The 13,438-nt window shown below is 50.1% G+C and overlaps 1 protein-coding gene across 1 annotated transcript; it reads left to right on the top strand.

Moving 5' to 3' along the window:
* The first annotated feature begins 1,511 nt into the window (after nucleotides 1-1,511).
* HMGN5 (high mobility group nucleosome binding domain 5) lies at nucleotides 1,512-12,582 on the top strand. The gene is made up of 6 exons (XM_068157647.1): nucleotides 1,512-1,842; nucleotides 3,180-3,209; nucleotides 4,199-4,228; nucleotides 4,975-5,025; nucleotides 9,456-9,599; nucleotides 11,480-12,582. The coding sequence occupies exons 1-6, from the start codon at nucleotides 1,828-1,830 to the stop codon at nucleotides 11,525-11,527; spliced, it is 318 nt and encodes a 105-aa protein (XP_068013748.1). The 5' UTR covers nucleotides 1,512-1,827; the 3' UTR covers nucleotides 11,528-12,582.
* The last annotated feature ends 856 nt before the right edge of the window (nucleotides 12,583-13,438 follow it).

Here is a 13,438-nt window from a genome sequence, read left to right as displayed (position 1 = left end):
CATAAACCAGATCTGAACCAATGTGGTGATGCTATTGCAGTGTCAGCAAAGGCAGTGCTGGGATAAGTTACCTAATTAGCCTGATTATTGGATATAGATCTAAGAATGTAATGCTGAGAAGAGTCTGGAGCAGCCTAAGAATGATAAAAGGTTTAAAAAGTAAGGCCTGTGACATGATGAGATTGATGAGGATTTGTTTAGCCTAGAAAAAAAAACCAACCCAAAGTTTAATGGAGAATTTAAATGTGAAATCAGAGTGCCTGAAACGATGCTGCCTGTTGTTGTCTCTTCTAGACACTGAGCAAAGAAATTCACAGTCAACTTAGATGATGTGTACAACTTTGTGGGTTTAAGTACTGCTGAAACAGGCTATGGAGATCACAGAAATCTCCTTTATTGTCGCTTTTTTGAGAGATTAGACTGGCTTTTGGCAGCAGCAGTCACACTTCAGAGTGGCAGCTCCTGCTTTCAGTCTCAAAATGCTTTGGTCCTGAAGTTGGTATTAACACAGCCCCATGCTTTCCCCAAGACAAAAATAGGGGAAACTGCCAGAATGTGTAGTTAGGATGGAAACGTGGACAAATCTGCAGTCACCCATGCAGAGTTCTGAGACTTCACCTCACAGACTACCTCTGCATCACAGGCCCCGCTCCAGGAGATCCCTCACGCAGTTCAGCCGGGCTGTGTCAGACCAAAAGGCAACTTAAGAGCTAAAAATGGTTCTGAAAATCCCCGCCTGGCTGTTTCCCAGCCCCAGAGGCAGTTGTATCCCACGGTCACCCCGCTTTCGGCCCGTGGGGCCGGGGCGGACAAAGGCCCTGCGCGGGCAGCGGTAAGGCGGGGGGCAGGGGGGGCAGATGGGGCGGATGGGGCAGGGGGGGCAGATGGGGCAGATGGGGCAGCTGGCCCTTTCCAACAGGTACCGCAATGGCGGGACGCGGCGCTGGCGGCCGGGCCAGCCCAGCCCCTCCTCCCCGGCCCACAGCCTCTACCGCCGCCCGCCCTCGGCTGCCAGGCCGCGGCCCCCCGCCGCCCTGCGCGGCGGGAGGCCCAGAGCCGGCGAGGCGGCCATGTTGTCGTCCTGCGGCCTGTGGTAACTTTCGGGGAAGTTTCTTTCCCGGCCTCTGGGGGGAACGCGGGGAAAGAGGCGGGAGAGGAGCGGGGGATCTACAGCCGCCGACGTGCGCGGAGACGCTGGGAGAAGCGGAGGGCCGAAAGGTGGTGGTGGCGATGCTGCTGCCGCCACCGCGGCTCAGCCTCGCCTGCGCGCCCTGTCTGCCTGCCGCGGGGCCGCGCTGGGGCCGCCAGCGGCGCCCAACCCGCCACCGCGGCGGCGGCGCCGTATTCACCGCGCGCTTTAGGCCGGCGGGGCTGCGCAGACAGCGTAGAGCCGCCGTCCCTCCGCCTGCGAGCGTCTCCGGCGCTACGGCCGCGCCCCGCCCACTCTGCCCCGCGCCCCGCCTCCCGGGCCGCTGCCCGCGCTGCCATTGGTCGCGGCGGCCGTCACTCGGCGGCTGGGCCCATCTGGCGCTCCCCATTCATGCAGTTTGGTTGCGTGTTGGTGTATTTGACTGTTTGCAATAAAGAGGGGGGGATTTTTTTTTGTTCAGTTTCTGCTGCAATTAACTCTTGGTCCCTTAAACATTTTTTTTTTTCCCTCTCTCCTTTTCATTTTTATTTTTTTTTTAAATTTTTTTGTTTTTTGAAATAGCGATTTTGCAGAGCGGTTGAAACAGTTGTGTTTTTTTTCTTTTCGGCGGTTCCATTTATTTTTTTTTTAATACCTATCTCTCTATCTATTTTGCAATCAACTATTAAGGTGCAACTATGCCCAAAAGAAAGGTAAGTACGACAAAAAAAAAAAAACCAAAAGCATAACGAGAAGGGAGAGAGGAGGGGAGCGAAGGGGAGAGATGGAAGCAGCGTTTGCGGAAGGAGCTGTGAACATTTTTTTTGCGCGCGCGTGTGTTGTGTGGAGTTGGGTTTTTTTTTGGGGGGGGGGGCTGTTTTTTGGTTGTTTTGGGGTTGTTTTTTTTTTTTTGCATTTTAAATTTTTTTTTTTTGTGTACGTCCTAAAAGCGGAGCTGGGACCGGAGGGAAAGAGGCTGGGGCGTGTTGGGGCTGCTCGGCGCGGGCTAAAAAGAGTGGTGGTGGTGGTGGTTGGGGAGGGGGGGGGGAGGTGTGTGTGTGTAGTGGAGGGGGGGGCGGGTAAAAGGCTGCGAGTTCACTTCGGGCTGTTTTGTTCGCGAGGCGAAGGGCCGAGCGGTGTGTTCTCCATGCTGGATTACAAACAGCCATAGTGCTGCTGCTGCTGCTGCTGCTGCCCCTATGGAGAACGCAGCCAGGCAGCGCTAGGCACCGAAGGCTCTGCCGCTCGCCCAGGCGCCCAAAACCCCGCCGCCGAACGGCCTCAACCCTCCCAGCCGCCTCCGGCGATGTTTTAAGGCGGATCGGGCAGTTCCTGGGGAGGATTTGGGTTTAAACGGTGCCTCTTTTCTCCTGCGTTTGCCTTTGTTCTCCTTTTTTTTTTTTTTTTTTTTTTTTTTTTTCCCCCCCCCCTCTCTCCTCCTCCTCTCCCACTTCTTGTCATACCAGATGGTTGTGCAATGGTAATTTGGTGCCATTAGGCGGCGCAGAATTTGAAACTGGCCTTGAAGGAAAGCGGGGAAGGGAATTTCACCACCATAATTAGTAACTTTACCTCAGCGGGGCCCCACTGGACCCCCCTCCCTTCCCCCCCCCCCCCCGCCTCCTTCCCCCTCCCAGCCTCGGCCGGCCTCGAGCCCGCCGCCTGAGTGCTCTGAGGCCGCTCCTCAGCCGCCCGCGGGGCTTCGGCCTAGCCCCCGCCGCTCCCCGGACCCTTGGATTCCGAGGGAGGGGGGGAGCGCGGGGGGGAAGCGGCGGGGGCGAGGCCGAAGCCCCGCGGGCGTCTGCGACGCGGAGCGTGTCGCCGACATTGTCCTTGCGCGGGGCTGGGGACGACCTTGTTGTGGCAGGTAATTTGGCGGGAACTTTTTAAACGAGGCGACGCCTCGGCGTGGTGACGTCGCGCCGGCGGGCCCCGGGGCATTGTGGGAGTTGTAGTTGGCGAGGCCGCCCTCGGGCTCCCCTCGGGGCTGGCGCTGGGTGCCGGGGGGGTGATGGCGACTTCTCACCTCTGCTTCTCGCTTTCTTTGCAGGCTCCAGCTGAAGGCGAGGCAAAGGAGGAGGTAGGAGCTGCTTCTGCTCCAAGGATTTGGTGCTCCACATAAATTGCGAGGCCTCCAAAGCCCGGGGGTGGGCGCAGGCTCAGGGCCTGTGCATGGCTTTGGAGTGCCCAGGCCCGTTCCTTAGGCCTGGGTGGGCGCTGAGTGCCGCCCTGGGCTGAAAGAGAGTCCAGTGGAGGGCTGCAAAGATGCTGAGGGGACTGGTGCCCCTTTCTGACAGGGAAGGAAACCTGGGGCTGTTTAGCCTGGACATGCTGTGCTTACCAATGGTGAAGGGTGGGGGTCAAGAGGATGAGACCAGGCTCTTCTCAGTGGTGCCCAGATACAGCACCAGGAGCAGTGGGCACAGACTGGAACCTGGGAGGTTCCATTTGAAGACCAGGAAGAGATTCTTTCCTGTGAGGGTGAGACAGAGCCCTGGACAAGGCTGTGCAGAGATGTTGTGGAGTCTCCTGCATGGACTTTGCAGTTCTGGGCAACCTGCTGTGGGTGACCTGACTTTAGCAGGGAAATTGAACTAGATGATCTCCAAAGGTCCCTTCCTGTGACTGTTTGAGGTTGTGTCCAAACCACCACACTTCCAGACCCCACCACACTGGGATTCTGAGAGCCAAGTTCCATCGGTTCCAGTGGGAACCTGTCCCTGTTTAGTCTTACAGGTAGCAGAGCCTAATGGCACAAGTCCTGGAAGCAGAGAACCTTTATCACTTATCCTCTCAGTGGGGTAAAAGGCCCATTGCATAGAGTGAGAACTCTTGACCAAAACTGCACTTCAGGGAATTCATCTCCACGCTGCCTGTACTTCCATGGAACCATGGGATACCTCAAGTTGGAAGGGACCTTTAGGAATCATCAAGTCCACCACCCTGGATTTCATAAATGCTAGAGTGCATGGGGCTCCCAGACCTGTGCTGTGTCATTCTGGGTTGGAGTTCTGAGTAAACACTGCTCTGTATGCTGTGAATTGTAGTGACACCTCTTTCTTTATGCAGCCAAAGAGAAGGTCAGCTAGACTATCTGCTGTAAGTATCTTTATTTATGCTTTTAGTACTGCAACACACAGGATGCCACCTTCTAGGTGGCAGGTGGAGAGAAGCATCTGTGTTCATTAGCTTTCAGACTGGGCACATGAGCCTCAAGAGTTGAGGAACACTGATTTCAGGATTCATTTGTTCTCTGTTGGTCTTCTCCATAGCTCTGTGTGAATTACCTCCTCTCTGCTCATGCCTGTTACATGCCCATTGATCTTGGGTAAACTGAGACCTCCAGGGTATAAATCTGTGCCATGTGGTAGGCACAGCCCAAAGCCACAGCCTGAAACAGGCTCTTGGGATCCTTTTCTACGGTGCAGTGTACCCAGCACCGTTTTAAGCCATGTTGGAACTGCCAAGTTGCTATTTAAAGAGGAAAATACTTCATTTTAGGGAAAGTTAAGCTGTTTATTGGATAGAGTGAGTTATGCTCAGATGATAATCTTTCATTTTTGACATACCCCTGCCTTCAGAGCAGACAGTAACCTCCAGACACAGTCATGAGCCACTTACTGCTGCTATCAGCACCTCTACCTTAGCTACCACTGCACACGTGAGGAAATGAGGGTTTGGATAACACAAACATAGTGTCCTGCCTGCCATCTCCTCCTTTATGCTGCAGAGTGAAGCAGGCAGAAGCATTTTGTACCTGAATAGTCTGTAACAAAGTCACCAACACTTTGCAAAAGCATTTACATGGTTGCCCTGACTCTCTGTCCTCTGTCTGTTCTGTCCAGAAACCTGCTCCGCCAAAACCGGAGCCCAAGCCCAAAAAGGCAGCACCTAAGGTAAGTTGTTTCAGATCTGCCAAACTGAAGTTGTGCTTTACTTTCTCAGCATGTTTATAGGGGGGAAAAAACATCCACAACTAACCAGGAGAATAAAACCAGCATCCAAACGTCTAGAGCAGCAGGACTAGGGCAGGGACTGCCCTCCTATACTGGGCACTGGGGAGATGACAGCTTGAGCACTGGGTTCAGCTTTAGGCACCTCGCTACAGGAAGGACATTGGGGTGCAGGAGTGTGTCCAGAGAAGGGCAATGAAGCTGCTGAAGGGTCCAGAGCACAAGTCTTGTGAGGAGCAGTTGAGAAAACTGGGATTGTTTACCCTGGAGAAAAGGAGGCTGAGGTGAGACCTCATTGCCCTCCACAACTCCCTGACAGTAGGTTGGGGCCAGGTGGGGGGCAGTTTCTTCTACCAGGTAGGAAGTGACAGGACTAGAGGAAAGAGCCTCAATTTCTGCAAGGGAAGATTTAGGTTGGATATTAGAAGAAAATTCTTCACTGGAAGGGTTCTAAATCACTGTAACAGGCTCCCCAGGGAAGTGATTGAATCCCCATCCCTGGAGGTGTTTAAAGGACACAGAGATGTGGTGCTGGGGGCCATGGCTTAGCCCCAGGCTTGGTAAAGTTAGAGAATGGTTGGGCTCAATGATCTTGAAAGGATTTGCCAACCAAACCAATTCTATAACTGAAGGGAAGAACCATCCACAAGTAACCCTTTGGGGTTTTCCTACTTTTCTTTTAGGAGTTAAAGTTGAATTATGTGAGTTAGAAGAACTTGAAAGATGTAAAGAGAATCCTATCTGCTTCCTTGTGAAGGAATGTGGTAAACTGAGCAGATCTTAAATCAGTTGTGGTGAGGCTTTGCTGCTTGCCTTACAAGGCCATCCCAGAGTTTCACTTAGTGCATTGTTAGGAAAAGGATGTTTGGAATAGAGATCAGAGAGCCCATTAGAGAAGGCATTGAAAATCATGCTTTTCATTACAGCTTCTCACACTGTTTCCATTCAGAGGCACTCTTCTCAGTCAGTTATCAGTTGGTCAGCTTGTAATCATTGCAGATAAAATTCTATAGGCTGGATTCCTTAAGCTGGGTGTTTTGGGGCGTGTCACCAATGCTGGCATACCTGACCTGGCTGAGAAAGTCACTGCTTGAAACTCCTCTTTGCCTTGCAGCTACAGTTTGCCATTTCAGAAGGGACAGTTCTGCAGTCCATGAACCCATGCAGTCCATTGCTTGATCTCCCTTTCCTGGCACAAGGCTCTCCAGGAGTCATTTTTGCAGTGCTCTTCCTTTTAGAAGTATCTGTAAATGTTCAGTATTGCAGGGTTACAAACCCTTAGTGTTCATTTTAACCTGTTCCCATCACACCTGCTGGTTTTGGATGGTCATATGAGCAAAGTGCAGGAGCAAGAGATGTGTTGGAGGAGTTCATGGGCTTGGGAATCAGGAGGTGTTTTCTATACATTTAAAAGGCCTGGGAATGGCACAGCAGACTTCAAGGTGATTGAAACTATCCTACCTCTCAAGCCTGCTGTGTGGAGCAGCAGAGGTGTCATAAGAAATGGACAAGGAGAACCCCTCTTGTTGTTTTGGGCACCTCACATCTCAGCTCTGTCATCAGAGCAAGTTTTTCATGCTGCTTTTGGGTTGTGCAGCTGGATTTCTAGATCCTGTTACAGAGCAGCCCCCAGGAGCTCAGCTGCTCCCCATTCCTGTGGTGCCAGTGGCTGGCACACTGTGGTTGGCACCTCCATCTGGTGGCTGGTACCCTGGGAAGGGGAGGGCCTGCCACAAGTGGTTGCTCCACCAGCCCAAGTGGCAGCTGGCTCAGGGATCTAAAAAGTCCTGTGCTCACCCTCTGCCAGTCACCCTTGCAGACGTCAGTGCAGCTGCCTGTGGTGCATGGTGTTGGTATTTTCATGGAAACACCTCAGGGTTTATACACAAAACCTACACCAACCAACTCTTCAAAGCTGTGAAAATAAGCATTCAGAAGTTAAGGACTGTCAGTGGCTGCCATAACCTAGTTTGGTCCCTTCCTGCACGAGCTGTGTGGTCCAGTCTCCCTCTGGGATCATCCATGGTTCAGCTCTGCTGGCTGGGGTGCATTGGTTGTTGCCCCTGAGCTGGACTTGGAAAGCATTGATCCTCTTGCCTCTAAGATGCTGCTTTGAAGCCAGGACTCCTGAGCTGCATTTTTGGCTCTCCAGAGTTCCTAATGCTGGATCAATACCTATGTGAAGGGGGATGTAGTAGGACTTGTGCAGCCATCTCTAAAGCTTCTTTCCCCCAAATGCTGAACTTCACATCCTCCAGGTTCTTCAGAGGTTTTTTTTCCTTTGTGTGTCAGAACAGATTGCACTTTTCAAACTTGGAAAAGCATAGAGCTGGGAGGAAAGTTTCATCACTTGGTGAACCACTGAATGATGTTGCCATCTGTACAGGAAAAACACTCAGGGACACAGACAGAGTGGTGTTAGCTCAGCACTGGCTGAGAGGATGGAAGAAGCTTGGAAGTGGAAAAATGGCTTTGTCCTTGGGGGTGTTTTTCTTCCTCAACTCATTCATTTGTGGAAGGGGGCCTTATCCCTTACAGAAGAGCTCTTAGCTTGACCCCAGAAGCCATGGAGAACAGAGCAGAGGTCCCAGGATCTCAGCACTGTCCCAGGGCACAGTGTCAGCTGTGTGCTGCCAGACACTTTCTCTCTGATCAGTCCAGCCCTGGAAGCCAGTTCCTGTGGACTCCCCTTGAATGCTTTCTTGAGAGGAGCTTTACCAGCAAAGAGCAGGCTGCAGAGAGCTACCCTTTGAGCTCTGCTGGTGCTTTGTTGTCTTTTTTGAATGGGGTAAGGGAAGAGAGAGCCTTCTTCAAACAGCCTGAGCCTTTAAAAGTCTTTGTGGCTGGAACTGGAAGAGCAAGTGACCAACACACCAGTGCTGGTGAGCTTGGAGCGTTCTGGTGCTGCTGGAGGAACCCTTCACTGGTAATGTGCTCTTCAGAGGTCTGAGGAGGTCTGTTGGAGGGGCACAGAACAAACCAGTGCCATAGTGGTACTGCAGTTCAAAATCTTACTGCCAAAGAGCACTGCAATACTTGGGTGCTGATCTCACTGTGCCATTCATCTGTGGGGTTCTTTTTGCCTCTTGAAAGTTGGAGGTGGACTGCTCAGCCAACAGAGGGGGAAGAGAGTGAGTGGTGGCATGCTCTTCTCTGTCCTCCTCTGGTGACTCTCTTCCATCCTGCTGATAACCCAGTTCCCAGAGAGGAGGAGAGGCCTGCTGAGGGCTGAAACAACCCAGGAGGAGGCAGCTCCTGACACCATGTTGTTGGCTTTCCCAGACAGGCTGAAATTCCCTCAGTGAGGTCAGACTGGAGAGTGGGAGATTAGAAAGAGACCCTCACCCATTTGAGTGCTGCCAAGCCCCTGTCTTAAATATTTTCCATTGTGATAGGAGTTGGTGTTAATTTTGGTGAGCTTTTAATCATCACTGTCCTTGGTGGCCCTGAAGTTCCCCCTTAGCAAGCAGCTCGTTCCTCGTGTGACTTAATTTTCAACACTGAAAAGTGAGGGGTTTAAGAAATCAGACATTTCATGTTGTGGTAACTTCTGGCCACTGGACAACTCCATCTTCTGGCTGTATAGTGCACAGTAATTACCTTGCCTTCACTTACCTGTGAGGAGTAATTTATGGTCCCTTTGTTGGAGCTGGGGTGATCAAGCAAGGAACTGAAGCAGTTTGCTTTGTGCTGCTCCTCCTTGGCAGCAAGAGGCAGCTCCTCAGATGTGAAACTAACGCTGTACTGGGGTGGAGATCTGACCTTGCCACGTGGAAAAGTATCATGCAGAAGTTGGAGCATCAAGTTTTGTTTGGATTTGGCCAGATCCACATAGAAGGAACCAGGCTTAAACAATAAGTGCAGAGTTCTCTCTGTTCTTGAGGCGATGCTGCTGAGCCCCCAGCTTGGCTCTTCCCACACAGACGGTTTGCTGCAGTGGGGAATAGTTCTGGTGGGGAAGGGGGGAATGTCCCTTTGCCTACAGCTTTGTTACACTTCTGAATAGGCATTAAGAGCACATCTGAAGTATTCTGGTATTTCCCCTAGCTGTACATGTTCTTTTTGTTCTGTGGCATGCCTTTCAGCAGCACGGCACAAATACAGGCCAGTTCAACATTTTTTAGCTAATTTAATTGAATGCCTATTTAAAATAGGAATTCTTTTAACCCCAGGCATGACTGCTTTTACATTATGCACTTCCCAGTAGCACACTGAGGGTGGAAGAGAAGGAAAGCACTTCTCCTTGGAAACTTTCCTCTGTGTCACTAGGAAGTTCAGGGTGCAGGAGGAGGTTGTGTGGATGCTTTAGAGCTGAGAAGCTGCAGATGTATGTGGAAGTGAGCATTTACCATATCACTCTGCTTTCCTAACAGAAAGAAAAGGCAGCAAATGATAAAAAGGAGGACAAAAAGGCAGCAACAAAAGGGAAGAAAGGAGCCAAAGGCAAAGATGAAACTAAACAAGAGGATGCTAAAGAAGAAAACCACTCTGAAAACGGAGATACCAAAACTAACGAGGTACTTGAGCTGCGGTGCAGATGGGAATGAAACCCCAGGTATTGGGAGGACTCTGCAGGAGGGAGTGATCTATCCTCCTGGCTGGAAGGCAGTGGGTTTCACTGCCATCATGTGCAGACAAACCAGGAGCAGTGTCTGCCCAGGGCAGCTCCCAGGGAGAGCCTGAATGACCAGTGTTCTCCTTCAGGCTCCTCCTGCTATGAGATAGAGCCCTTCCACAGGTGGTCTGTGCTGGCCTAGTGTCCCTCTTGGGGCTGGCACAAGAGTATTGCAGAATGTCTGAGGAACAATAGAGCTCAGTGAGATGGCTGTCCAGCCCTGAGCTGACTTTGCATATCCTCTCTGGCCTGCTGGATTGCCTCTCTGCTCAGCACAGGCTGGTACAGTGCCAGAAATCTGGTTTGAAGTTTTACACAATTCTCTAAACCAATTCTCCTCAGAACAATGCAGCGAGGTCTGCGAGTTCTGCTTGGGCTGCTCCCTTGATCTGCAGACCTCTTCCTTACAGGTTCTTACTCTGTCAGCTCCTTGCCAGAGAGCTGCCATTTGCTAGCACTAGCTCTGAGCTCTGGTCACCTCCTGATGGCCTTTTGCTGGCAGATTCCTTGCTGATAGTAGAAGCAGAAGGTTTGCTACAGGCTGCTTTTGCCCCTGGAGACAGAGAGTAGCCTGTTGTGTTCTCTTGCTTCTGATTTCCTCATGCTCTGAGTATCATTATCCACTTAATGAGTCAGTTATTCTTTCATTTTGAAAACAAGTTCAGGAGCTTTGCTAAAAATTAGTAGAGGGCTGATGTACTTCAAAGACTCTTTGAGAGGAGCTTTGCCATTTTGATGTGTGTACTCAAAACCAGAGCTTTCCATGGAGTGCAGGTGAGAGCCGATTGCCCCAAAGTTGGGACAGCAGACGAGCATCGTGGGCTTAGGTGTGGGATTGTTACACTTCCCTGTATCACACTAGCACCAAGGTTGAAAGAGACCTCAAAGATCATCAAGTCCAACCCATCACTACAGACCTCATGACTAGACCATGGCACCCAGTGCCACATCCAGTCCCCTCTCAAACCCCTCCAGGGACGGTGACTCCACCACCTCCCTGGGCAGCACATTCCAATGGCTAACAACTCTCCCAGCGAAGAACTTTCTCCTCACCTCCAGCCTGTGGAGATGAGGACCTGAGCTTCCTTTAGTGTAGGATTAATGCTAACCTAAACCCCATGTTAAACACTCCCAAACCAACTCAGTCACCAAGTAATGCTTCATTTGCGTGTTGATTTTTAGCACCACCAGCTGCCACGCCACGGTGCTGATCTCTCCCGCACTAGCTCTGCCCTGGGTTGTGCTAACAAACTCATTCCTCAAAGCTCTACACAGAGAGAGTGATTGCCCATTGGAATGGGCTGCCTGGGGAGGTGGTGGAGTCACCAGCACTGGAGGTGTTCCGGAGGAGACTTGACAGGGTGCTTGGTGCCATGGGTTAGTTGATTAGGTGGTGCTGGATGGTAGGTTGGACGCGATGATCTTGAAGGTCTCTTCCAACCTGTTCTGTTCTGGTCTATTCTATTCTATTCTATCATATTCTATTCTATCCTATTCTATCATACTCTATCCTATTCTATCCTACTACCCTACTCTACCCTACCTTACTCTACCCTACCCTACTCTATCCTACCCTACTCTATCCTACTCTATCCTATTCTAGCCCAGCCTATTCTATTCTATTCTATTCTATTCTATTCTATTCTATTCTATTCTATTCTATTCTATTCTATTCTATTCTATTCTACTCTATCCTATCCTATCCTACCCTATCCTACTCTACTCTAATGGAATCCAAGGAGCCATTCCAAGTAACACTTCTTTGCCCACCCCCTTTCCTAGGCACCAGCTGCTGAAGCATCTGACGAGAAGGAAGCCAAGTCTGAGTAACGTCGCCCCTGCCCTCTATCTCCATCGCTGGGTATCCGTACCTCCACGCTGTATTGTTAACAGAGAGGAATATTTTTATCAACTATTTTATAACTGCAGGTTTTTTTAGCATGAATTTAATTATGGAACATCCTCATCTCGGTTACTTGGGGGGAAAAAATTCGATCCCTTTGGAAAAAAAAAACAGAATAAAGAGAGAGGGGGAAAAACACCAACAACAAACCACAAACAGACAGAGCAGGAGATCATTGTTTTTAACCTTTGTGATTGTAATAGTTTGTATGGTACATGGAAAGAATAAGTGGTGGTAGCTTTTGACTTCTGTCAGTGTGTCCCTTTTTGTGTAAGTCAATGCTTTACAAGACTTCAGATTTTCATTTGGGTTTGGGTTTGGTTTCTTCTTTTTTGGTTTGGTTTTGTTTGTTTCCCCCCCCAACCCCACCCCCCCCCACACCCCTATCCCCTCCCTCTTCCCCAACCCCCCCCCTCTTCCTTTCTCTGTGTTGTAAGGTTTTCTTAAAGTGGGGAGGTCTCAAAAAAAAAAAAAACAAAACAAATACCTGTGTTCAAACATTCCAGTGGTTCTGTGGGTTGCTTTTATAAAAAATAAAAACAAAAAAGAAGGTGAGAAGCTATTTTCATGAAGAAAAAAAAACACAAAAAAAACAAAAAAAAAAAAAGCCCAGAGCTGGACATAAAAAAAAAAAAGAAGAAGAATAAAAAAAGATGAATCTGTTGTTTTTTTCCCAAAGGTAATTTTTATTTTGTCAGTTTTGAGAGAAAAAAATAAAAAAAAGAAGAGGAAAAAAAAAGAAGAAGAAGAGGAAAACAAAAAAAAGAAGAGGAAAAAAATAAAGAAGAGGAAAAAAAAAAGGAAGAAAAAAGAGCAAAAAAAACACAAAACCACAAAAAAAAAAGAAATAAAGACCTAGAAAAAGGAAGTGTAACCATGTTTTTAACTGAACTCACAAAAAGGCAAGAGGGCAGGCTGGCTGTGTGTACCCACTGTTAGGAATTTTGCTGGATTTATCTTAATAAAAAAGACTCCTCAAAAAGCTGGTGGGTTGGTTTGTTGCTTGTGCTGCAAATATGCTGCTGGAGAGGCACCCAAGGCCAGGAGGGAGAGCCTGTGCAGGTGCCAGGCTTTGGGCCTTCAGCCCCTGCCCTCTTCACTTGGGTGCACCAAAATGGGTTTGGAATCATGCCTTGGCTTGGTTGGGAAAGACCTTCAAGATCATTGAATCACAGTATCACTAAGGTTGGAAGAGACCTCGAGGGTCATGGAGTCCAACCTGTCACCACAGACCCATGACTAGACCATGGCACCAAGTCCAATCCCCTCTTGAATGCCTCCAGGGATGGGGACTCCACCACCTCCCTGGGCAGCACATTCCAATGACAAATGACTCTTGGTGAAAAACTTTCTGCTCACCTTGAGCCTAAACTTCCCCTGGCACAGCTTGAGACTGTGTCCCCTTGTTCTGGTGCTGGTTGCCTGGGAGAAGAGACTCTGAGCCTCCTCCTCTCCAGGCTAAACAACCCCAGCTCCCTCAGCCTCTCCTCACAGGGCTGTGCTCAAGGCCTCTCCCCAGCCTTGTTGCCCTTCTCTGGACACATTCAAGTGTTTCGATGTCCTTCTTAAACTGAGGAGCCCAGAACTGGACACAGGGCTCAAGGTGTGGCCTAACCAGTGCAGAGTCCAGGGGCACAATGACTTCTCTGCTCCTGCTGGCCACACTTCCTAATGCAGGCCAGGATGCCATTGGCCCTCTTGGCCACCTGGGCACACTGCTGGCTCATGTTTAGGCGGCTGTCAATCAGCACCCCCAGGTCCCTCTCTGTTTGGCAGCTCTCAGCCACTCTGACCCCAGCCTGTAGCTCTGCATGGGGTTGCCATGGCCAAAGTGCAGC

This window comes from Melanerpes formicivorus, unplaced genomic scaffold, assembly GCF_026170545.1.
Source record: "Melanerpes formicivorus ecotype bairdi unplaced genomic scaffold, bMelFor1.0.p_v2 SCAF_37, whole genome shotgun sequence".
NCBI classification, from domain to species: domain Eukaryota; kingdom Metazoa; phylum Chordata; class Aves; order Piciformes; family Picidae; genus Melanerpes; species Melanerpes formicivorus.
This window is presented reverse-complemented; position numbering and strand designations above follow the sequence as displayed.

Coding starts and splice junctions, on each gene's coding strand:
- HMGN5 (XM_068157647.1), top strand. Junction 5,026..9,455: donor CCAAAAAGGCAGCACCTAAG/GTAAGTTGTTTC, acceptor CTTTCCTAACAG/AAAGAAAAGGCAGCAAATGA. Junction 9,600..11,479: donor GAGATACCAAAACTAACGAG/GTACTTGAGCTG, acceptor CCCCTTTCCTAG/GCACCAGCTGCTGAAGCATC.